This window comes from Carcharhinus amblyrhynchos, chromosome 19 (assembly GCF_965287045.1).
Source record: "Carcharhinus amblyrhynchos chromosome 19, sCarAmb.v2.hapA, whole genome shotgun sequence".
Classification (NCBI taxonomy): Eukaryota; Metazoa; Chordata; class Chondrichthyes; order Carcharhiniformes; family Carcharhinidae; genus Carcharhinus; species Carcharhinus amblyrhynchos.
The window spans coordinates 21600371-21627031 of record NC_137342.1 but is presented as its reverse complement, the minus strand read 5'-3'; the positions used below and the strand labels follow the sequence as shown (position 1 = coordinate 21627031).

Genomic DNA, 26661 nt, shown 5'->3' with positions numbered 1-26661 from the left:
CAATGCACAGCTGCCTGGTCCATTTTTGGGCCATCAGAAATTTTCTCTCCTTTGTTTTATAACAGACATCTCCTGGAACTCAGTTTCAGCACTGTTCCATAATCGTGCCTCCCTTGCTTTGTAGTGCACATTGCTAGCCCTTTAGAGAGCTCGTTGACAAGGCAACAACAGTTACCAACATAGCTGCCACCTTCCTTTGCTATTGGCACTTGGCAAATAGCTCCCTCTTTCATTAACTGGGTGTCAAGCTTACCTTCAAGTCAATTAGCCCATTTAAATTTGAAAAAAAAAAGCACGATAAGTGAAATATAGTTTGGGAGCATGGTTGGTGACCCTGAGTTCATTTGGGTCTTGGGTTCTTGACCTCATGCTAAAAATCTTAATTCAATTCCTCTCTCGGTGATACTCAACCTCTATGTTTTTGCAGCTAATCTATCTTTGTGCGGTTGCAACAGTTCAGACATAGATTGTCAAAACATGAGATTTTGTGGTTTGGCAAAGGAAGGAATGAGCAAAGTGGCATCTGGATTATTCAGTTGAGTTGCTGGTCACATCAGGACACCCATAATTTATCTGTTAAGCAGATTGGGTGTAGGTGGATTCGATCAGAAAAAATGGCAGACCCACCCACACTGCATTCTCATTTAATCACTAGCCTCAGTCATTTCAATTGTAATCAAAGTTCATAAGCAACGCGCAGAAAATCTATTCACATCTGGAGGGACATTCAACAAAAATTCAGTACTCACTGCTTTTTATCTATATCTTTTTCCATAATAAAAGGGTAAAAGAGAAACTTAGTGCAATCCATGGACACATATTAATTACCTCTCATTTTCCTCATTATTCATTCAAATTGCCTTGTAATGGTTGAGCAACTTTTCACCATCTGAATAGAAATCGAACCGGGAAATGGCATTGTGACAAAATGGTGGAAAATGATTCAACAAAGGAGGCTTTTACCATCTGTTGGTAGCGCAGACCTTGAATTTAGCTGAAAAGATGCTGCTGAAACTTTGCATCTTGCACTCATCAGGACTGTTGTTTCTTCTGGCTGGTGGGGATGGGGGCTCTAGAACAAGGGGTCTCCGTCTCAAAATACAGGGTAGGCCATTTAGGGCTGCGATGAGAAAACATTTCCTCACTGAGGGTGGTGAACCTGTAGAATTCTCTTCCACAGAAGGCTGTGAAGGCCAAGTCACTGAATATATTTAAGGGGGAAATAGATAAATTTCTAGACCCTAAAAGATGTCAGTGGGTATGGGAGAATGCGAGAGTATGACATTGAGTTAGACAATCAGCCGTAATCATGCTGAATGGCTGAGCAGGCTCAAAGGAGCCTACTCCTGCTCCATTTTTTTTTAATGTTTCCAGGACAAAAGCAAGAATGCCAAATTTCAAACAATCAAAACAATTTCTGCTGCAGGAGAAAAGGATGTTGACTGGTTAGCAAGTCAATTCTGATTGGCCAAAGCATTGCCATGGAGAAAACAATGGGTAATCATAGGGTCTCCAAGTTTGCAAGCAATTTAAAAAGGTGCAAGGCTTGAGCAGATTTTTGTTTGCAATGACTCATCTTCGAACATGAATGTACGTCCTTTCTGCCAAGTGTAAATGTGCCATGTTGCACCCTTGACTGATTATTTTAAGTCAATTGTCAGTATATTAGTACACTCAGTGCATTTTGGCAAGTGCATAACAAAACAAATACGTTCAAGTCTTCCCTTGTCTTAAATTACCCAGGAGTTGGAAGCCTATCATTCCCCATTGTTTTCTCCATGACAACACCTTGGCCAGAGTCAGCTTGCCAACCAGTCAGCATCCTTTCCTCCTGTACATAAATTGTTGTGATTATTTGAAATACTTGCTTTTGTCCTGATGAGGGCAAGATGAAGAACTTTGACATTCATTGTCACATGCCTACTGCATAACCATATGATGGCAGCACACAGTTACATAAAGGGATAGGACAGCTGCGGCTATTTGGGTAGTTTATATTTGAATGCACTTCAATGTCGCAGCAATGTTGCGGTTCCATCTGGTAAGCTAGGCAAAATTTCATTTTCCCCTATGATAGCTATAAAGCCTCAGGAAATGTCAGCATATTTATAGTTTCTAAAAAAAAACAAATTGAACATCATCAAAAATATGTCATAGAATCCCTAAGGAGGCCATTCAGCCCATCGAATCTGCGCTGACCACGATCCCACTCGGGCCCTATCCCCACAACCTCATGCATTTACCTTCGCTAGTCCCCCAAACACCAAGGGCAATAAGGACAATTTAGCATGGCCAATCCACCTAACCTTTGGACTGTGGGAGGAAACCGGAGCACCCGGAAGAAACTCACACGGACACGGGGAGAACATGCAACTCCACACAGACAGTGACCCAAGCCAGGAATCAAACCTGGATCCCTGGTGCTGTAAGGCAGCAATGTTAACCAATGCAACACTGTGCCACCCTGTCAGAAATGAGGTATTGCTAAGAGTCAAGCTGTGAAGAGAAATGATTACAATGCCTTCCATTTTTAATCTAGATTGAGAAATACATTGTAATTTGGTATAATTGTCAGTTTCAAGATTCATTCAATAATCTTAGGATCAAAGAGTTCAAATTAGCCAATCTTGTGCCTTGAAAAGAAAACTCCCTAATAATGAATTGTAATTAATTTTACTGTTTGTAGACATTTGAACTTAACCAAAATATTCCAAAATGCAAATACAATTTTCCATAACAATTTTTGCCATCACTCCAAGTGTCACTCCCATTTCTGTTTCAAAGGGGAAGGACAATGATGCAAGCCAACTGTTGTATCTGCTTGCCATCATTGCAGAATAAGTGAATAGACCCATTGAAGTTTCCTCTGCAGCACACCACTGAGCTGTCCTATCAGTCAGCTTAGTTTAAACTGGAATGCACGTGTGCAGCTGATATCTTGTTCCAAATTCCAACATTCGAGAGAAATCAGAAACAGGGAAAGAGGCAACAGAGACAGATGGATTATCATTTCACTTGGGCGCCTTGTCAGCCCCAAAGTCTCAGGTAGATCTTAATGGAACAGTTGTTCAAAAATACAGACATTGGTCATAATTAAATTGAAAATGACACCTGTGTTGTTGGGGATAAATAAAGAACTGTTACCTCAATGTGTTGCATAGAAACCACATCAAATCCTGAGTGACTGACTGAAATCCATGAATTAATTAGAACCTTTCAAGAAAATTTATTCGACCACAGCTATTTTCTTCCCATAACCACAGTCTTAAAATTATAGGACTTCTGAAAACAATTTTCTCCCACTTCCTTGGCTGTCGATGCTGAGTCCATGCAGAGATTAAACTTAATGAGTGCTTGTCACCTTCCTAAAGTCAACCGTGCATACGTGAAATGGAACAGTAGGAAGGCATCACAACCAAATCCAATTCTGTCCTCACCTGACATCCATCGATGCATCATCCCAGCCAGACACAGCGTCCAACAATAAAGACGTTTATTGAAAATACATTAATCTAGACAATCCACACTCATTAAATGCACTAGGATATAATTTTCACTTCCAAGAATGAGTGGGTTGCATGAAAACTAAAAATGTGGAAAGTTTGAAAATCATAAACTCAATCATTTCAGGGAATTAAGGGCTGACTCCATAACAGCCATTCATAACACTGCTTGCGGGCCAGAAGGAGCAGCAGTTTTTCCTCCAAGCCCAACAAGCTTACTTCTGTACCACCCCAACCCCGTGACTGGCCAAGTTCCCACTTCCACAAACTCAGACTCTCACACCCACCGCCAGCCCCTCTCCACATCCCCAGTAAACAATCTCTGGCTCTCCTCAATCTACCAACTCTCTCACACCATAGAATTTTCCCACCATAACCATGATCTTGCCCCCCCCCAGTCCCTCCGCCCCTCCCATCACCCCAACACCGGCTGTGACCTGATGCTCCTAGCTTTGCAACACAACAGCCTCTCATTCTGAGTTTCCCATCTAATACATGTCTCCTGCTTCTCCATAAGTACACTATTCATTAATCTGTGAATTCCACTGTTCGTGATATATTGACACTAAAATCAAAATCAGCCTCAGAGTAACTCACTATTTGCATTGAATAATTAGCAATATGTGCAGTAACCAGCGATTTCTTGAATAGGGTGTCTAACGCAAGTGCTGAGGAACCGAGAGAGGGTGGATAGGAAGAACTTATTTTCATTAGCAAAGAGCTCAATAACCAGGAGGCTTGGATTTAATGCAATTGGTGGAAAGGTGGGAAGGAGTTGAAGAGTAGCTTTTTTTTTTATGTACAGCATGGTGGGAAATACATTTCCTGAAAGGGTAATAGGGGCAGAATCCCTCATTACATTAAGAAACATTTAGATATGTATTTGAGGTAACTTAACCTACAAAGATATGGACCAAGAGCTGGAAAGTTGGATTAGACTGGATAGTTCTTCTTTGGCCATCACAGATATTTCTATTTTATTCATTTGTGGGACTTGGGCATTGCTGGCTGGCCACCATTTATTGCCCATCCTTAGTTGCCTTTGAGAAGGCAGTGATGAGCTGCCTTCTTGAATCACTGCAGTCAAATTCCATAAATCTTTGCATGGGTGGCATTTTCCACTCCACCACATCCCCTGCCCTCTTTCCCCCTGTCATTGGCTATTCTGGTCCCACCAATGTCTATGGCAATTTTTTTGCATGGCTCACCTGTCCTGCCACCAGGGAACCTGCTGCAAGGGGTCATCTTCAGGGGAAGCGAAAGATCCCACCAATGGGAATCATAGGAGAATCTCAGAATCCCAACAGTATAAAGGAGGACATTTGGCCCATCGAGCCTAAACCGACAACAAACCCTCCCAGGTCCGAATCTCATTACCTCAAGTATTTACCCCGCTAGTCCCCCTGGCAAGTATGGCCAATCAACCTGACCTAAACACTTTTGGAGTGTGGGAGGAAACCGGAGCACCCGGAGGAAACCCACGCAGACCTAGGGAGAATGTGCAGACTCCACAGAAACAGTGAACCAAGCTGGGAATTGAACCCAGATCCCTGGTGCTGAGAGGCAGTACTGCTAATCACTGTGCCACCATACCACCTCTTTCGTGAAGGGCCAGAAAATTCTGTCCTACATTTGTAACAACTCCTTATCTTAAAGAAAAATATCCATTCCTCTGATTTTGCACACAATAATACTTGTGCAGTGCTGCTGTCTGCCAGCTTTCTTTTGTTCCAGAATTCCATGTTTGGAACTACTCATCAAATGCAATCTAAAATAAGTTCTTTGTGTTAGACTGCTTGTTTGAAAACAATGAATGAGACAAACTGCAGACATTTGTGTGAATTTGTACGTGTGTGACTTTCAACTCAATTTCCAGAATGGATTATCTATTTTTCCGTGGCGTGTTCACTCTGTAGAAAGTATAAAATTAAATCAAGTTCTCCTAAAGACTTGCTCATTAGTTTTCTCAGTTTCAAAACAATCTCAGCTCAATATAGCAAGCCTTGCCACTGTACATATGAACTAAGTGACTCTGATTTTGGTAACTCATACACTTCATCTGAATGTGGAATCATAGAATCCCTAATTTGCAGAAGAGGTCATTCAGCCCTTTGAGTCTGCACTGACTCTGTGACAGAGTATCTTACTCTGCTACCATCCCCTGGCCCCACCTCCCCACTCCACCACCCCCCCCCACCCCACACCCCACCCCCCCATCACAATCCACACTCCCCCCACTCCAACCCACACTCCCACCAACTCTACTCCACCCCACCGCCCCCCAAACCCTGGTAACTCCACACATTTACCATTGCTTATCTAAATAACCAACACATCTTGGGACACTAAGGGGCAATTTAGTAGGTCCATTCCGCCTAATCTACGCATCTTTGGATTGTGGGAGAAAACTCATGCGGACACGGGGAGAACATGCAAACTCCATTCAGCCAGCCAAGGTTGGAATCGAAGCAGGGTCTCTGGCGCTGTGAGGGAACAGTGCTAAACACTGTGCCACCCCAAGGAAGGAATCAATTTACAAATCAAGCCAAACTCCACCTGATCTGGTGGTGAATTTCTCACAAGCAGATCAAGTTAAGAATATTTACACGTGTATGCGGCACATTTCAAATCATAAGAGACTTCCACACCTTCACCTCTGGATCTTGGCACCATAGAGTAGATATATTAACATAAAACTAAGAAACTCAGACTCTTTATGGGATTCTGATATTGCAGGCACCATTTAGATCAGGTTCAAATTCATAATTACAACAAATACTGTTGATGCTGGATATCTGAAATATAAAGAGAAAGTGCTGGAAAATCTCAACGGGTCTGGTAACATTTGTGGACAGAGAAAGCAAGTTAATGGACAGGATTTATCGTACATGCCTGGTAGCATGTTTTGTAGCAGTCTGCCATTGATCTTATGATCCTACCACTGATGATGAAGCTTTGCAGTCAGCAGGACCAGAATATCCAAGCAAGAGAATGATTGGAAAATTCCAGCCTAAGTTTGGAGTCCAATATTACTCTTCTTCAGAAGAGTTATCTGGAATAAATTCTGAAAGGAGAGTAATGTTGGACTCGAAAGATTAACTTGGTTTCTCTTTTCATAGATGCTGCCAGATCTGCTGAGATTTCCTGGCATTTTCTGTTCCCATTTCAAATTCATAATAACCAATAAGAACATAGTAGAACGATAGACGGCATCGATCAGCCTAACCAACCTGAGGTCACCAAGTCCTCCTTTCCACACTTGCTCATGACAATGTGGGTTGAATTACTTAATTGTTAGGGTAATGATATTTATGTTACCAAAGCTAAAGTCACTACTGGTGATATTGGCTGACAAATTATGAATGCGTTCCTTTGACCTCCTTCTGTCCAGTAATTGAAAGAAGGCAGGAGTCCACTTATTTTAAATGAGGAATTAGCTTTATTGAAAAAGCAGAGAGATGGATGTCACACAAACATATTAAAGATCCAGCTGCTATTATCCCCAACAGCAATTTATAATCTCATGTTTATAAGGTTTTCGGAGCAGATGGACTGAAAACCTATTCCACCTCCATAACTATAATGAAGTAGGACTTCTGACAGCCTGGAGACAAACACGCCTGACTCCCTCAGATGTTCCAGAAACAGGCAATTTGCGTAATATTGGGAAGACACCTGCAGCGATGTATGCAATGGTTGACCACTCTCTCAGTCCAGCTGAAAGCTTCAAATCAATCTTGCTTATTTATTTACCAGAAAGTCTTATTTGCAGAGTTCAAAATTAACAGGTTTTCTTTTTGAGCTTGACGTCCTCCTCTGTTCCCAGTCCTCCCAAATGATAAAGTATCTTGACTATTTTCAGGCAAACAGATGTGGTCAGGGCACGGGAGATGGCAGCAATTCCAGCCAGTAACACCCTTCCACCAGTTCTGCCTCCAGTTGTTTTGTCAGGTTTCAAAAGGAGACGAATAACAATTAACCACTCATTTTCACCCCCACCCCCGACTACACACACACAAGGCATCCTGATCTCACATCCTAAAGGGCAGCATGTAACCATGTGCTGGCCCCATTTCTGCTGCTGTGATTCTCTACCCACCCCAGTCCTGTTAGTCAGAACACAGGTATTCAAAGTTCTACAAATGTACAGCCAATATTTAATTACCGTTTAAAAACAGGAAACGATTAATGGGAAAATTCCACCCAGAAATTAGAAGCAGGAGTTGGCCATTCGGTGTTTCAAGCCTTCTCTGTCATTCATTCTGATCATCAAAAATCAGTATCCTGATCCTCCCTTCCCCCAACATTCCTTGATCTCTTTAGCCCCAAGAGCTATATTTAATTTCTTCTTGAAATTACACATTTTGGTCTCAACTACTTTGTGGTAATTAATTCACCACTCCCTGGTGATAAGTGACCTAATCTGAAGACATCCTTCCTCAAATAAGGACACTAAAACTGCATGCAATATTCCAGGTGTGGCCACACCAACTATAAAATGGCTTCCAGAATGTGCTCAATTTAGAAATTACAACAGAGAACAATGGTTTTCAGGTTTTAGTCCTTGCAATATAAAGGATCAAACCTTGATTTTACTCACAGTTTAACTTACAGTAAGCACATCATTACCTTCTGGGTCTACCTTTTTGTCCTGTACATTGTAGGTCAATGGGAATAATAACAACAATAACAATAAGAATAATTAGGGCTGTAATGACTTTTTGTAAGTTTTATAGGTTGACAGACCCTCAGACATTATTTTGTGCATTGGTCAAAACATATAAAGTGCGTAGAATGTGGTTGATAAGTCAGATACTTGCCTCTCTTGGGGATTAATGGCTGTTTGGGGAAGAGGGGAAGGAGTGACATTTAACCTGGCCTTACTGAAAGCAAACTGGCAGGATTGGATCAACCAACTTTTATTAAGCCTTTCTCAAATGTTGTTCAAAAAAATGTTAATTATTTGTAAATAATTGAGTGTGGCCAGCCAATCTTTATTTCACAGGATTGTCCTGTAATTTGAACATATGACACCCTCCTCCCTCCCACCCACCCCCCCACGCCAGTATGCCTTTGATTCCATATTTCTAGGGAAAGTGACGTGGAGGATGGTTGGGAGTCTCCTCTTGTCACGACCTTTGCCTCTGTCTCCTTCGTACAGGCACTCTGATATCCCACTGTCAGCCACGAGGACAGCAAGTGGGACTGTGAGTGATGGTGGATAATTGGAACTGAAACTTAAGTCATCGTCCAAGGGGAGGCCCATGTTGTGAGATACCAGGCAGTAAACACATAAGGAATGCTATGCTCTCTCATCCCCTACATGTCCCACCCCACCAGCTCCCTCAATCTTTTCAAATGTTCCTTTTGTCTCTCTTCACAGTTGATCAATTGGTCACTCTGTGGCCAATCTGATTGTGTCAACTACCTTCCAGGTGTGTTGGGTTAAAATGGCCTTATATCTTGAGCCACACTGCACTTGCTGTTGGATTACCAAACATTTCCTAAGTTATACCCCTGTGACCTAGCTGTTTAAGAATTGGTTAAGATTACAGATGTATAATTAATCAGTTTTCTCTTGATCGTACTAATAAAAAGAGTAAAACTGCCCGTTGCAAAATCACAAGCTGTAGGAAAATGGGCTATTAATCCCTTTATCCAGAGGAGGAAAACCTGACTTCTGGCTTTGTATTTTCTACAGCTGTTTTAGGGAAATGTGTAACAAAGGTTAGCTTTGGATCACAAACATTTTCATCTGCCCTTTGTTACTGGTTCCCACCTACAACATCTGCAGCAAATAGAAAATAAGTTTGTATGTTCATATAGCAGCCTTCACAACTTCAAAGTTCTTTTTACTTTTGAAGTACTTAATGCTTATTGGTCATCGCAGTGGAGTTAAAGTGTCAGTGCACCATAAGCTCCCACAAACAGCAATGAACCACTGGCCAGATAATCTCTTCCAGTGATGTTGGTTGCAGGATAAATCTGTGCCGAAGATAACGGTGAGGGATGTCCTGCTTTTCTTTGAAGTAGTGCCAATGTCATCTTTTACACCCATCTGCACGGACAGATAGCACCTCAGTTCAACTTCTCATTCAGAAGTTGCAACTTCGTACAGCGCAGCCCTGTGCTGGAGTGGTAGAACCATTGAGCCCCTACGGTGCAGGAAGCGGCCATTTGGTCCATCAACTCTGCATCAACTTACCGACAGAGCATCTTATCCATGGCCCCGCCCCCCTGCCCTATCTTCATAACCCCACATATTTACTTCGCTAATTGTTCTAACCTACACATCTTTGGGAACTAAGGGAAAATTTAACTTGGCCAATCCACCTAACTTGCACCTCTTTGGACTGCGGGACGATACTGAAGCATCTGGAGGAAACCCATACAGCCACAGGGAGAATGTGCAAACTCCACACAGACAGAGGCCAGAATTGAACCAGGGTCCTTGGTGCCAAGAGGCAGCAGTGCTAACTACTGTGCCACCCTAGATGTTGTGCTCAAATGTCATTGGTGAGACTTGAACCCAGAATCTTCTGGTTCAGACAAGAGAGTCACAGGTCACCTGACAACTGAGAACAAAGGTATCTCCTGAATTGTTCAGTTTATCATTTATGCTCAACATAATGACATTAGTTCAGCTTGTTTCATTACAACAACAACAACAACAACAACAAATAATGAATTGCTTGCTAAAATGTTAAAGTCTGCTGAAAAGAAGCATTCATTTTTAATGATGAGTAACTACAAGCAAATGGAAAAATATTGAGTGGAATAGTTGGGCAGTGGGGTGGGGGGTAGGGAAGGGGGGTGGATAGTTTTAGATCAACAATACATGAAATATCTCCTACAGGCTCCTTCGGTACACTAAGGCAAACCTCTGCGATCCTCCAGAGGACTGCCTTTAGGAATGCAGCGCCTATTTACCAGTTCAAGGGCAGGCAAGAGATTACTGCAGGAGTTCAACAATTAAATTGTTCCTCTGCTGTTGGCAACCTCTTGACTTTGAACCTCCAGGCAATGAATAAAATTTTACACATGTACAAATGCAGCCTACGCTGCCCGAAATAGCCAGCGTTTAAACATTTGTGTAGCCAAAGAGATGAATACGATTGGGCACTTTTGTTTAAGAAATCTTCTTTCTGTGTTAATTAAACTGGTAACTTAATTAGCACCAGAATCAATGCAGATGGCAGTACCAGTGTTTTTTTGGCATCAGCTCCAGTTTGGCTCGGCTTGCTTGTTGAATGCAATGCCCCATTTATAGTGGTGCTGGAAATTTGCATTTGCTATGAATTTGCGGAACAATCGCAGCAACTGGTCCAGTATAATTAATGTTGTGTGCAAGACAAAGCAAGGAAAGCATTTTCAAGCGCACTCACTGGTTAAGTTTGAGGACTGCTTCCTTTTCCAGCCTGAATTAACTGTTCAGTTCAGTGAAAAGCATCAATTTGGTTATGAAACCCAGCCACCAAAAAGGAAGTGTAATGCCCCCCTGCATCTCAGCTGGGTGGCAGGCTGGCACAGTGGTTAGCACTGCTGCCTCTCAGCGCCAGGGACCTGGGTTCAATTCCGGCCTTGGGTCACTGTCTGTGTGGAGTCTGCACATTCTCCCAGTGTCTGCGTGGGTTTCCTCTGGGTGCTCCAGTTTCCTCCCACAATCCAAAGGTGTGCAAGTTAGATTAATCAGCCATAATAAATTGACCTTAGTGTCAGGGGATAGCAGGGTAACTGTGTGAGGTTACAGGAATAGGGCCTGGGTAGGATTGTGGCCAGTATAGATTTGGTGGGCAGAATGGCCTCTTTCTGTACTGTAGGGATTCTATGAGAACAGGAAATACTCGAGTTTGAATCATAGGCTGGAACATTCCAATTGTTCATGCCCCAGCACTGCTGCCAGCGAGGACGGAGAACTTGGCACTCAGCCAAATCTCCATTCACTGCAGTGGAATAGAAAATCCCACTGGCCTGAACGTCTGGAAAATTGCAGAATCACAGAATCCCTGCATTGCAAAAGGAGGCCATTTAGTCTGCACTGACTCAGCAACATACTCAGGCCGATCGCCCTGCCCTTTTCCCATCCCCCCACACACTTACCACAGCTAATCTACCTAATCTACACTTCTTGTGACACTAAGGGGCAATTTATCATGGCCAGCCCACCTGACCTTGGGTTGGGGAAGAATCACAACCACAGATCAGAGGAAGTTCACAAGTAGGAAGAGTAAAGTTAATTTATTGTTGTCATAAGTAGGCTTACATTAACACTGCAATGACGTTACTGTGAAAATCTCCTAGAAAGGGAAAATAGGAAAGAAAACTGAGTGTTGACATGTCGATGAGCTGTGTAACCCAGCAATTTGCCTTGTTAGCATTGCAAAGGTTATGCGTGGAGAGCTGGTAACTGGGAATCTGAACACCTAAGGCAGGAAGTAGAATCATAGAATTCCTACAAGGCCATTCGGTCCATCAAGCCTGCACCGACAACAATCCTACGCAGGCCCTATCCTCGTAATCCCACATACTTACTCTGTTAATCCCCCTGACACTGAGGGGATATTTTGCACAGCCAAACCACCTAACCTGCACATCTGGGAGGAAACCAGAGCACCCGGGGGAAAGCCACGCAGACACAACTGGCGTTGGGGGGGGGGGGGAAAACGTGCAAACTCCACATAGTCACCCAAGGGCAGAATTGAACCCGGGTCCCTGGCACTGTAAGGCAGCAATACTAACCACCATGCCACCCTGAATAACATACTCAGATCAAGTTTGGAGTGGAATTTCAGTATGGTGTAAAAGGTTACTCCAAACCAACTGAGAGATTCAAACAGACAAAAATAAAAACTTTGATCATGTGCTGGGAAGGAAAAAAAGCAATTCCTTCCCAGTAGGAATGGTCACGTGACAAGACTCCATATGAAAGCTGCTGCGGCAGCTTCACAAGGCGAACAAGCTGGAGAAAATTATCCAGGCAGAACACAGAAATAAAAATCGCATACTTCCCTCGGCATACCGCTGCAGAATGTATCTGACCGTTTATTTTTCAACAGTCTCCAAGGTACCTGCTGAACTTGTTTTCAGTTAGGAAACGTACAAAGTGCATGCTGCATTTCCTGTGGAAAGACCGACTGTCCCAATTATCTCTTTACTTATCTCAGCACACTCTGCAGACCTTGACAGTTTTCTGTGCCTGACATAAAGTTGCAGCACCTTCTCCCCCACCAAGTATTCTGGGGGCAAAATTGCTCTATGGTAGCAGCAGCACGAAATGGGCTCGAAATGAACTGGCAGCCTACTTACAGACCACGCCAACTTTTATTTCCCATTGATTTGGAAAACATTGCCAAGATATTTACTTTCAAATTGAGTATAAGCAACTGTGAAGCGAGGAACCGAGTCTTCAAAGAGAGTTTGAATTGTCCTTCTGGGATCTTCAGGGGAAAGGAGATCTAGTGCAGTGAAAACTCATTACCAGCTGGCTTTGCAGTGCTGGTGTGAACCAGTCTCACCCCCTGCCACTGATTCACCTACTTATTTTTAAATGCTAGGATCCTATTTTTTAGAAAAAGGTTTTCTTAATTCATTTGTATTCAAGTTAAAATATGGTACATAGAACAGCACAGCACAGGAACTGACCTTTCGGCCCACAGTGTTGTGCCAAACATGATGCCAGTTAAACTAATCCCTTCTGCCTGCCCCTTGGTCCATATCCCTCTATTTTTTGTATATCCAAGTGCTTATCTAAAAGCCTCTTAAATGCCCCCAGCATTTCTGCCTGCGCCACCGTCCTTGGCAGCATGTTCCAGACACCTACCCCTCTATGGCTGGGATTTTCCAGCTGCGCCCACCCCCCAAAACTGGAGAATCCCGCCCGAGGTCAACGGACTTTTGCATGGTGTGCCCCCCACCCCCGCCTGCTCACTATGATTCTCATGGTGGGCAGGGGGTGGAAAAATTCCCCTGTGTAAAAACTTGCCCCTCATAGCTCCTTTGAACATTCCCCCTCTCATTTTAATTGCAGACACCCTATTATTAGACATTTCAACTCTGGGAAAAAAAGGTTATGACTATCAACCCTATCAATGCCTCTCATAATTCTATAAACTTCTATCAGATCTTCTCTCAGCCTCCGCCAATGCAGAGAAAATTACCCTAGTTTGTCTAGCCTCTCCTTATAGCTCATACCCTCTAATTCAGGCAGCATCCTGGTAAACCTGTTCTGCACCCTCTCCAAAGCCTCCATATCCTTCCTGTAATGTGGTGACCAACATTGAATGCAAAGTGTGGTCTAATCAAAGTTTTACCTCTTAAGGTTATTAAGAAAAATGCAATTTACAAACAATACAGGACATTATATTTCAAATCATAGTACCTGCAGCACATTACACTGAAATAAGCATACAACAAAGTCTTCCAAAGGTGAAATGTCCAATGTTTAAATTATTTAAACATGTTGCTTTTTTTAAAATGGAGGAAGGTTTGTTGATTCCTTTAGAGAGCTAACCACCTTCAATTCTCAGTTTGCATTGTAGGTGAGGTTTGACAGAAATGTTTAACTTTACAAGAAATTACTTAATAGAGCTGCTGCTTCAATATTAGATGCAATGCTATTGCAGAATCAAGGCTGTCACTCCTTTCGAGAATAACAGATTCAATGGTTACTTTTCTCTTCCCTAGCTTTGTGGGGATCAGGTAGACAGAAGCGTGTAATTACCAATCACCAGCCTCTCTTCAGATCACGACTCAAATCTCTTTCTTGTAAACACTGAATGCAAAGCTAGAAAGAGAGAGAGAGAGAGACTGGGTTGAGGATTAGCAGTGCGATGACTTGCGTCTCAACATTAAAAAAGCGTGGAAAGCACACACAGCATGTTGGCTCATTCTACTGTTCTACCACCCCCCTCTCAAAAACAAGATCTGAAAAGGGATATTTTAACAGCTCTTTCCCACTCGCCCCCAAGAACAAACATGGGGATTGTTGCATTGCTGCACGCAGCTTACTCATTTGATACAACACAGCTGTCTGGTGACTGAATGTCAGGAAAAAGATAGGGAAGGAATAGGGGACAGAAATGGATAACGACATCCAGTTCTAATAACAAAGTGAATAAAATTGGGTCATGTCTTTTCCATTTTAAATTTTGGGGATATTTTTCCCCATATAGTTCAATTTTTTGTAGAAAAAGCATTCCCAAGCTGCTGTCTTAGTGACGTAAAGCATGAAGGAAGGGAAAAGCTCTGCTTCTACTTATACTTGCAGCAAGTTTTAACATGGTAGTTGTGATGGCCGTCTGACTTCAGGCTCATGGTTCCCAATGTTTTGCATACTGCAGTTCAAAATGAGTGCAGCAGATTGATGATGGTGAGAGTTCAAAATCAGAGGAACTCAGGACAGTCTTATCCGAACATCAGAAATCCCTGACTCCCCGGATGATTGCTTAGGGAATTTTGACAGGTTGCACGGACTTTGTGTTTTAAGTGTTAGATGGTTTAAACCTTCAAAATATATTGAATATTAACAAAACGATTCTTTGTACAACATGGCCATGCACAGTGCTGATAAAATGAAACTGGAATATGATTTTGGTCTACAAAGACACCCTCCCAGTGATCCACTTTTGGTCACAAACCCATAGGTTGACAATCATTGGTTTAAACGTCAAATTTTACAGAAGTCAGCTCCAAAGAAATGAACAGATTTCACTTTGTAACGTTGACAATGCTCGATGACATTGAAGGTTCAAGAAGCATAGGACCACAGAAACTCTAGAGTGCAGAAGGAGGCCATTCAGCCCGCAACAACAATCCCAGCAAGGCCCTATCCCTGTAAAACCACATATATACTCTGTTAATCCCCTTGACATTAAGGGGCAATTTTGCACCGTCAATCCACCTAACACACACATTTTTGGAGTACAGGGGGAAACTGGAGCACGTGAAGGAAATCCACACAGACACGAGGGTGGGGGGGGACATGCAAACTCCACATAGACAGTTACCTAAGGCCGGAATTGAATCTGGGTCCCAAGTACTGTGAAGCAGCTATATTAACCACTGTGCCATCATGAACTAAAATAGAAAACTATCAAATCTGGGAAATATGACTTCCTTGCCTTTATGACCAAAAAAAAACACATCTTTTTTAATTCCCATACTGTCACAGGTTTCGCCTTGAACTAAAAACCATGCGTTTCTCCGGAGCTGTTCTCGGAAGCACAGGAATTGGATTTTTCTTTGTTTCACAAATTTCATGGGCAAGACACACCTGAACAACAACCCAAATATTACTGAGGCTGATCAAATACCACGGAAACAAACGTATAATTATACTTAGAAGGATGATATCACACATCTTCTAATTTCATCATCTTCCTTCACCTCGAGTTCTCAACTCATTACCCTCCCCGAACACGAGTCAATGGCTGACTGCACCCATGGTAAAGCATGAATGGTACTATAACAGAACATGGAAAAGAGCAATGATAAAACTTGGTCCTATCACAAGACATGCAACACAAGCATTTAAGTGCATCATACAAACAAGAACTTGAAATTACAACTTGACCTATCATAGCAGTGTTGTCTACCAATAAAACTACACACCTTCCTCCAAGTTATTTGTGGAATAATTGCTGCTAAAAATGTTATTTTTAATTTTTTTTTTAATTCATTCATGGGTCATGGGCGTCGCTGGCTGGCCAGCATTTAACTGCCCATCCTAATTGAGATTGCTGTGGCTCTGGAGTCACATGTAGGCCAGGAAAGGACAGCAGATTTCCTTCCCTAAAGTGAAACAAAAGGGTTTTTAGATGGTTTCATGGTCATCAGTAGATTCTTAATTCCAGGTACATTTTAGTGAATTCAAATTCCACCATCTGCGGGATTTGAACCCAGATCCCCAGAATATTAGCTGAGTTGCTGGATTAAAAGTCTAGTGATAATAGCATGAGGCCACCTAATAATGAGACATTAGCTTGGATTCTGGGCATAGTTTTAGTCATTTAAGTGCTGACTCCTATCAGGGGTCTAAACTTCTTTTCATACTTTTCACCTTTTTTTGCCATTTGTCTTGTCACCATATTCAGTTATAACAAGTTGTACACTTGTAACATTCTTGAGGTGCAGCCTCTTATTAACTCTTGTTACTAAGCCAAGTTTGTGAAATCTTTTAAAATAAAATGTTATTAAGGCATTACATGCATACACCATTGCATCCTTGAATAACACATTCAGAGTGAAAAAGTCATCCAAAATAACTTTGGGATTCAACACAGAACAGAACTCAAAGACAAACGGACAAGTTATTGGAGGAAATAGCAAGGAGAAGGATCTGTCAAAAGATGTGCAGGTTAGATAAATTGCTCCTTAGTGTCCCTACATACATACGTAGATTGAGGAGATTTGTGAGATAAATACCTGAGGTTGTGGGGATAGGACTTGGGTACGATGGTCTATCAGAAACTCAGTACAGACTCAATGGGCTGAATGGCCTCATTCTGCAACATGGGTTTCTATGATTTATATGAAGGGTTAAACTTTAATGCAAGAAAACTTTCTTCTTGGTAGGTATTCACTCCAATATTTTGGATATTTTGTTATATTTATGGCAAGAATTAAATGAGATTAGTAAATAAATAGCTGAACAATAACCCTATTGATAAACAGAAGAACAGGGAAATAGAGATTAGTTGGACAGACTGATTTATGACTCATAGGTAAGTAAACAGATATGTAAACGTGAACACCTCAATAAACTTCGGTTGGAATTCTCCAGCCATTCATGTCCCACCACTGCTGCCAGCAAGAACGGAGTATTTGATGTGCAGCCAAATCTCCGCTCAGTGCAACGGGACGAGGGAATCCCAGCTGTGGGTGAGGCCAGAGAATCCCCTCATCCAAAGCCCTGCTGTTTACAGCCCATCGCAACCAAGCACCTCTTTGTTCTGACCCCCGTTGACTCCAATTGCCAAAATCAGAGAATCAGAGAAACAGCACTGAAACAGTCCGTTTTGCCCAGTGCACCAGCTGCCAACTCTTTGACAGTGCTTTCAAGTTAGTTCCACCCCCGGCTGTACCCATAGCTCAGTACATTTTTCCTCATCAAGTATTTATCCAAATCCCTTTTGAAGGTTACTACTGGATCTGCTTCCACCATCCTTTCAGGCAATACATTCCATCTCACAGCAACTTACTGCATAAATCAAAGTCTTCATGATGCCTCGAGCTTGTTATCCAATGGACAGAAATCTGTGGCCACTGGTCAACAACCCTTCTGCCACTGGAAGCAGTTTCTCCCTGTTTATTCTATCATGTTTACTCGATTGACACCCGGAATGAGCAAGTTGCCTTAGGAGGATTGGTTGAAAAGACTGGGCTTAGAAGAGTCAGCAGTGACTTGATTGAACTATACAAGATCCTGAATGGTAGTGACAAGGTGGACGATGAAAGGATGTTTTCTCTTGTGGGCGAGTCTAGAATCAAGGGGCAATGTTTTAAAATTAGAGATTGCCTGTTATTGGACAGAAATGAGAAGAACTATTTTCTCTCAGAGGTTGTGTAACTATGGAACTCTCTACCTTCAAAGGTGGTGGAAGCAGGAAAGCCGGAATTTTTTTTAAAGCAACAGTAGATGGATTCTTGTTGGGCAAGGGGATGAAAGGTTATCGGGAGTCGATGGGAAAATGGAACTCAACACAAACATATCGGTCACGATCCCCTTGAATGGTGGAGCAGACATGAGGCCAAATAGCCTACTTTGTATGCTTGTATGATTTTGAACATCTCTATCAAATCGCATCTTAATTTTTCCTGCTCCGAGGAGCAGTAACCCAAGCATCTTCAGCCTTTTTACACTACTGAAGTCCCACATCACTGGAACTATTCTCTTCCACACCCACTTTAAAGGCCTTTGCATTCTTTCTAAAATGTAACACCAAAATTGATTATACTATTTCAGTTGGGGCCTAACCAGTATTTTATAAAACAGTTAGTATGTTTTCCTTGGTTCTAGATCTTATTTCTCTATTCATAGAACCCATGAACCTAAACACATTTTATAAACATCGTTCATGATGTTTCATGATAAACATGAAAGTGGAACTGATCCACTTCAGATCAGCCATGATCTTATTGAATGGTGGGGCAGGCTCGGAGGGCTGGATGGCCTACTCCTGCTCCTATTTCTTATGTTCTCAACTTGTCCTGTGACCCTCAAAGATTTGTGAACATACACTCCCAGGTGGCTGTGCTTCTGTATCCAATTGAAATTGTCCTTCTTAGTCTATATTGCCTCATTTTCTTTATTCATTCCTTCATGATCCAGACCCAGACTATTACATTTCATCCCCCAAGTATGTGTCCATTTCATCAGTCTACTATGACCTATCCTCCCTATTGTTTACTAAGTTACTGAGTCGCATGTCATCTGCAAACTTGAAATTTTGCCTAAGATACCCAGGTCCAGGTCATTAATGCATATCAAACCTTGGGGAACAGAACTGTTTACTTCCCCGTAGTCTGCAAAACAAATGTTCACCACTACTACCTCCTTTCTGGCCCTTAGCCAATTTTGTATCCAGGCTGCCACTCTCGTTTTAATCTCACGGGCTTTAAAAATGCCTCCAATATTACAATTTCATCAGTGTCTGCTTAAATAGTTTCCTACCTTGATCCTTCCAAACTCAAACACCTTCCAGTTCTGAACTCTGTTCCACTGACTTGGTGACCTACGCATATCATTCGTCAGTTACTAGCAGTCATTCCTTTAGTCGTCCAAGCCCAGACTGTGGACATCCTCCTTCCTCCCCCCAAAGCACACCCCCTCTCTCCCAAGCTCTCTAGCTTCCTCTCCTCCATGAGGGCCATCCTTAAAACACACCAACTGGATTCTTTCAGTCACCTCAACTAATATAGCCCCTTTTTGCCTCAAAGGCAATGTTTGTCTAATTACATCTCTACTAAGTGCTAGGGAAAATTTTCCTACATTTATGTTTATTAATGAAGGTTGTTATTGTTATAATAAAAACAAAGTGCTGAAAAAACTCAGCAGGTCTGGCAGCATCTTTGGAGAGAGAAATGGAGTTAATGTTTCAAGTCCAAAATTCCAAAGAACAGCTGATGTGATAGTAACTTTTAAGGGGCGTCTTGTCAAATACATGAATAAGATGGGAATAGAGGGATATGGTCCCCGGAAGGGTAGGGGGTTTTAGTTCAGTGGGCGACATGGTTGGTTCAGACTTGGAGGGCTGAAGGGCCTGTTCCTATGCTGTAATTTTCTTTGTTCTTTGAGTCAGACAGCCTCAAAACAACAACTCTGCTGGTCACTACAGATTCTGCCAGAGATTTTCCATCACTTTCTGCTTTTGTTTTATCTGTAGTATGTTGCTTTTATCATTATATTGATGTTGTCGAAGGCTGTCAAAGTTACATTTTGGACAGTATATCCCTTAGCTTCATTGAATCTGATTGGCATTAAGTACTTTTAGTTAAGATGGATCAACAGAAAAAAAAAAGCGATTGACTACAGAACAGATAATTTAGAACAAACATGGGTTAGTGGCTCTGTGACGGTATCCAAAGATTGACAGCACAATGAAATTTAGATCAAAGACTACAACAAAATCCCAGCCCGAAGTCCAACAATTCCGAGCGTGTGATGAACTCTAAGTCTCCCTATCGGATTTCACGTTCATTTCCTTGAATGAAGGCGAGATGGTTACCATTTCTCCGTGATCACTCATAACTTATCGAATTGGACTCGTTCATAAAAATAGATATGGTTTCACAAGAAATCACAATGATTATCCGCCAGAAAACTATTTCAAACACCGTCTCACACATATCCTTGGGTGTTCGTGGTGAGAGACCTAAAGCTTAGATTTGCGAAGAAGTGCATTCTGCAAGGACAGAAAGTCTAGTTTCGAAACACGTGAGTCGCACATTTCATTAAGCATAATAGGCCAACTTAATGGAGATTGAAAAGCAGAGACAGTCACTATTTACTGTCGCCTAAGCTGCTAAATAATATTAGATCAGATCAGTGTTGCGTTATTTGCAGCATTATAATGAGATGAGAATAAAATTAGTTAAAATACACCTAATTAAAAATAATGAGTGAAGAACATTTCATTTGTAATAATGGGTTCAGGGCTGGTGGACCAGATATTGAACAGTCCGCTAGTGCATTTTAAAGGAAGTCTGGGGTGCTAGTTGCGAAATGCACATGGTGCAGTGGACGAAGCTTTCTGTAGACGAAGCTTGTCTGAATATCATTTACTTAGGGAACCTGAACTTGAATGGAAGGAACAGCCAGATTCTGGTGAGCTGTCACATTATCAGGGAGTGCACACATGCATGCATAAAGTCAGACCCAACTCCCAGAAATATACCTTCTGTCAGATCTCTCAGCCCCATACTGGGAAGTTTTAGAATCTATCTGTACAGTGATCAACCAGTAATATTCCAGATGATAGCAATCATGGAGCTCCAGAAACATCATTCCCTCAGCATTTCTTTTATTCATAAGGGCACTATAAAAAAAGCAGCTCTCATTTTTCACGATTCAATGTCACTAAAATGTTTTGCGAATGGAATAAAATGTTATTTTTTTCTAAATCTGCAATCAAGCAGATTACTTATTAATAGACAAGGTCCTCGAAGAAAGTTCCATTCAATAATCTCAGTCCGCTGCCTTTAGAATATACACCCAACTCCAATTATAATAATGCATTCAAAATTACGCCAGCAATAAAATACACCTTAATATTGCTCGATTTCAAACAAAAAGCGCATGCATTTTAATTAATTCAATGGGTAGTACAATCCATTCAATTTCTTTACTGGTCATTTCCCCGCGATCGCCCAAGTTTCATCTATTGGTACTCGATAATAAATAAAGAGGCCAGCAGCACAGGGCATTAGTTAACTGCTAAACTCTGACTGGGCACCAGATACAGAGAGGTACTCTGCATTTGCTGAATTCTCCCTGCAAGTCCCTTTCACTGCCGGCTTTCCATAATCTGGTTAGGTTTTCCTGTGTGCGCGCTGCCACAGCGGCTAGCTGAGCCGTACCTTCTCTTGCAAACCCTCCTTCACCTACCGACGGGATAGATAGCGAGGCTGACAATAGCCTCCCCGTCTCCAAGAATGCTTCTGCCCTGACAACCTCGCAGAATTGGTGAATCGAGGCGCCAGTGACAGCAAGCAGCAACAACCCTCCCTTTTCATTTGAAGCATTATAATGAGATGAGAATAAAATTAGTTGAAGTACACCTAATTAAAAATAATGAGTGAAGAACATTTCATTTGTAATAATAGGTTTAAGGCTGGCGAATCAGACATTGAACAATCCGTTAAGCATTTTAAAGGAAGTCTGAGGCACTGGTTGAGAAATGCACATGGTGCAGTGGACGAAGCTTTCTGTAGAGGAAGCTCGGCTCTGTGTCATTTACTTAGGGAACCTGAACTTGAATGGAAGGAACAGCCAGATTCTGGTGAGCTGTCACATTATCAGGGAGTGCACACATGCATGCATAAAGTCAGATCCAACTCCCAGAAATATACCTTCTGTCAGATCTTTCAGCCCCATACTGGGAAGTTTTAGAATCTATCTGTACAGTGATCACCCAGTAATATTCCAGATGGTAGCAATCATGGAGCTCCAGAAACATCACTCCTTCAGCATTTCTTTTATTCATAAGGGCTAGCTAGCAGCGCTATAAAAAAAACTTCCTTTTTTTGCCTTCTACTTGGGTTGCCAACAGAACAATCACCTGGCTCCAAACAAAATGTCTCGGAATGCAATACAAACTTGGTGCTAAGTGTGTCAGTTTACATTGCAAAGTCTGCCAACACGGGAAGCAAGTTGTTTCTAAAGGTAAAAAAAATCCCCCCACTCGCGAAGCATTGCAAAACGATTAATTGCAACGTCCCCAAATGAAGGCAAAATATTCATCGGATTAAATTACGGGATAATGTATTGATTGATTTTCATTCTGGGCGTCGTTGGAGCCCCCTGTATCCTCCCAGTTCAAAGTTTTCTCTTAAAAAAAAGTATACCCAGGTTCTGAAATCGCTACTTGCATTTTTTTCCAGATAAATTCAATCCTCAATCAGATACACTTTCTGGATAACACACAAAAGAAAACAGCGCTTTAACATTGCCCTGAACCAGAGCTCAGATTGTAAAAAAAATCAGTCCCATCCCTCTATTAAATCTACCCTCTGGTTTCTGGTCTTTACAGGTGAAGATAGTGGGCAATGAATCCCCCCCTGGAAACTTCCGATAGTGGAAGTTGAGAGGCAGGAGAAAGCAGGTGGAAATCTCTGAGATCTCATTCCAAGTTTGAGCAGGGAAAGGGAGCCGGAGAATTTTTTATATGGAGTTCCAGCGCCCTCCACTGAATAGCTCCACTCCACTCCTGCGGAGGATGAACGTGTATCTCTCTCTCTCTCTCTCTATCCAGCTCACAATTCATATTACAAAACACGGCGTCTGCTCTGCATTTCTGCAATAACAAAAAATACCCCTCAACTGAATAAATCTCTCCTTTGGCTAAGGTAGCTGTCAACTTTCTACAGCAGGGGCAGTAATGTTCAGAAGCAGAGAGGGGGTGCCTGCAATCCCGGCCAATCCTAAAGAGATCACTGAAGGGTTTATCCGGCTCCAATAAACCAGCATTTCTTACTTTCATCCTCTAATTAAATCAGGCTGCAATGCAAAACAAGTCAAAATACATTTTAAAAAAGCAAAGGGAGGGGGGACGGAGGGGATGCAGTTAAAAAAAAGCTGAAAGTGTTTACCTTCTTTCAGGAAGTGTGAGTGAATAACAAATACCAGGACACAGCAGACAGCGGCTCCGGCCAGAGCCCAGACAGCTTTCAGCAGCTGCATGGTGAGAATCCCGGTTATTCTCCACGATAAGGTAACATGGAGAGAGATTTATCCCCCTCCTCCTCCTCCTCGGACCGGCTGCTGTGGCCCAGAGCTGGTACCAGCCTTCACTGTGGGCTAGGGGTTTGAGTGCCCGGCTCCTCTGGATCCATTCCCCTCCGACTTAAGGGGTTGACTTTGGGCAGACTGACTTCCCCCTCCCCACGTCCCCTCGGACTGCAAGCAGTTTGCTGCTCGGTTGTGTGAGCTGGGGCTGGATGGAGGGGACACTTTCCCTCTCTGTTCAGCAGCACTCCCTCTCTTCGGTTGACTTTATTGAAGAGGGGCCCGGTGCATCTCTTCCCCTGCAGGCGAGCGCTGCCGCTTTGCTCTTCACAAGCTCACACTCCCAACCGCCCTCTGTCTTCTCCATCCACTTTTCTTGGGGCTGAGCTCATGGTCCAGGGAGGAAGCTGGCGACTCGTGTTCTCCCCCCGATGGTTGATGATTCCCCCCCAGAACAGCAACAACAACAAAATGATAAATCCACCTCTTGTACACACAGGTCCTCCTCAACTCGCCATTCCCCAGCACTGAATTGCAGTCAGCGCAAGAGCCTCTTTACTCAGTGTGTGTGTGTGGATCTCTCTCTCTCTGGGTTACACAGGCGCCTCTCTGTTCACTCCTACTCCATTGATAGCGCTGGCAAGACGCTGCCAGCTGTGTGTGTGTGTGTGTGTGTGTTTTGATCTTCAGTCTTCACTTTATTTCAGCCTCCTCTCGGGCTGAAGGAGCCGGACGGAATCTTCTAGCACCAGGAGGTCTGTTCTACCCTTCCTACCAGAGTTGCCACCTTTAATACTTTCTTTTCGCGACCTCAGCTTATTCCTACATACCTAAAGCCAGAGACTTCTCCCAGTGCAGCTTCATCTCACTGGGGGCAATCTCTCTCCAAGTGCCAGGGAAATCTCTGCTCTTCCCTCCCCGTTTTGAAGGGCTCCCTGTTTACACACATATATGGAAGCCCAGCTCCCGAATCCTGTTGCCAAATCCCCGGGATTGGGGGAACGGGAAGGTAAATCCTCTCCTGACGTCAGACGGGACACATCTGTATTTAAGATGCGAGCTCTCTCTCCAGTCAAAGAAAGAACACCTTCACAATGTGGACAATCTCGCATCCCCAGCAGCAGGTCGCCCCGCTTTCTAATCAGATCAATAAGCGTGTTAGCAACAGGAATCATCCAGCTATCAGCAACACTGTCACCACACATACACACACTGCACTGGTGACAATTCTCATCGCTGAAGTTTGATTATCTCAACAATCAGTTGCCAAAAAAAGGGAGGACTGCAAATACACCAACACACAAAAAAAACTGAACTTCACAATTCACTCTTGTTGCAGATATCGGCGAGTTAAATTCTCTGCGCCAATATCTAGTCACCAATAATTCACCATTGTGTAGCAAACCCGCACCCCCCCCCCCACCCGTAACTAAATATTTATTTTTTTAATATTGCAGCAATTATACGATAGATACTTTGGCGTGCTGTCCACTGCGGGCTGTCAATGGTTTTTGTAAGAGGGATACCAATGGTCTATGCAAATTGTGTCACTTTGCATGATCCGGTATGTACAGACTAATTAGTTGAGAGATATCCAATGCTTTACCCATCAACAAGCATGAAGATTTCATGTCTTTGATTCCAAGTGATATATTGCATCCAAAAATAAATAAATGCTTTCTAATACAGAATACTGCGTACCATTTACAAGTTCAACTGAAGTAAGGAGTATAAAATATTAACGCCCGTTTTAGTCATAAGTGCCTTTACAGATGGGAGAACAGATGATGTCTATTGCAGTGAATCCTTCAGACTATCAAATCAATAAGCCAAGCGATCAAATTGCATGCGCTGTGACAGCAAGGGTGAACCAACATTCCAGCATATTGTGTGCTGCAACAAGCGACAGAGAGCTGACTGTCAAATGCCTTAATCAGCTTGAAGTCCTGCATTCTACTGCTGTCCAGCATGCTCATTATAACCACCGACAAGAAGGACAAAAAGCGCACAGGCTGGGAACGATTCCTGCTCCCACCTCTGCAGAATCTTCCATTTTCTCCATCAACTAATCGCAAAGGACGGGTTTTGTTTTTGGACTTTTGGCAAGTACCACTTTTACACTAGCAGCTGAGGACTGGCCGCAATTCTAATCGTTTGGAGCCTCACTCAGAAAAGGCTCGACAGAAAGCAGGCTGGTGGATCAGAAATGTCAGCCTAGTTAAGGGAGTGCAAAAGCAAAATGTTGCACATACTGGAAATCTGAGGCAAAAGCATAAGATGCTCGAAATTTTAGCTTGAAAACGTTGGAAATACTTAGCAGATCTAGCAACTCTGTGAAGATAAGTCAACGTTTCAGCTCCCTTTCTCTCTCTCCACAGATGCTGCCTGACTGCCTGAATATTTCCAGCATTTTCTGTTTTTCCAGTGAAGCTGTTTTTCTGCAGCTGGCATTAAAACACCCTGCAAAAATAAAAATATATACAAAGGGTCATCTAAATTTGAAACGTCAGCTCTTTTCTCTCCTTACAGATGCAATTTTCTAGCATTTTCTCTTTTGGATTCAGATTCCAGCATCCCCAGTAATTTGCTTTTATAATATAGCACCTATCACACATTCAGGACTTCACAACCAATACATTACTTACAGCGTAACATATGGAAACACAGACACCAACTTGCATGGGCAGTAGTGAAATTAATCACCAGACTATTTATTTTACTGATGTTGACGAAGGGACAAATATCGGCAAATAGTGGCATGGGATCTTTTATCAACCTGATAGGGAAGATTGGAAAATGCATTTATAAATTAATTCTCAGGATATAGGACATCGTTGGCAAGGATTGGGCAATCATTTATTGCCCAATCCTATTTGGCCTTGAAAAGCTGGTGGTGGTTTGTCTTGATTAACCACTGCCAGGAGTTCCGATACTTTGATCCATTGACAATATCTTAACATTTCACCAAAAAAAAAATCACCTTCGACAGTGCAGGGCGCTCCCAGCACTGTACTCTCACTCTAGACTATATGGCCACCTCTTTGTAAATGTTACAACAAATATTTAATACTCTAGGTAATTAGACAATTTGATAAGCTGAACTTAACGCATGGAAAGTACTTCTTAATACTGCTACAAAAAATTATTAACTCTTCAGATCTGCACCGGAGCACTGTCCTTAACAAAAGCAGAATTCAATTGCCGTGAATAATAGAG

General features: G+C 42.5%; 1 protein-coding gene across 2 annotated transcripts in view; it reads right to left on the bottom strand.

Annotated features, from left to right (window-relative positions):
• The window catches only part of tafa5a (TAFA chemokine like family member 5a), a 679785-nt gene that overhangs the window by 477760 nt on the left and 175364 nt on the right, over positions 1-26661 (bottom strand). Inside the window, exon 1 of one of the 2 annotated variants that reach the window (XM_080207859.1) lies at positions 23310-23467. The exons of the other annotated variant lie outside the window; for it this stretch is intronic. Within the exon in view, the coding sequence (XP_080063985.1) occupies positions 23310-23400 (91 nt within the window). The 5' untranslated portion in view covers positions 23401-23467. Of the gene's footprint in view, positions 1-23309; positions 23468-26661 lie in introns of those variants that run through there. 2 annotated transcript variants of the gene reach the window in all.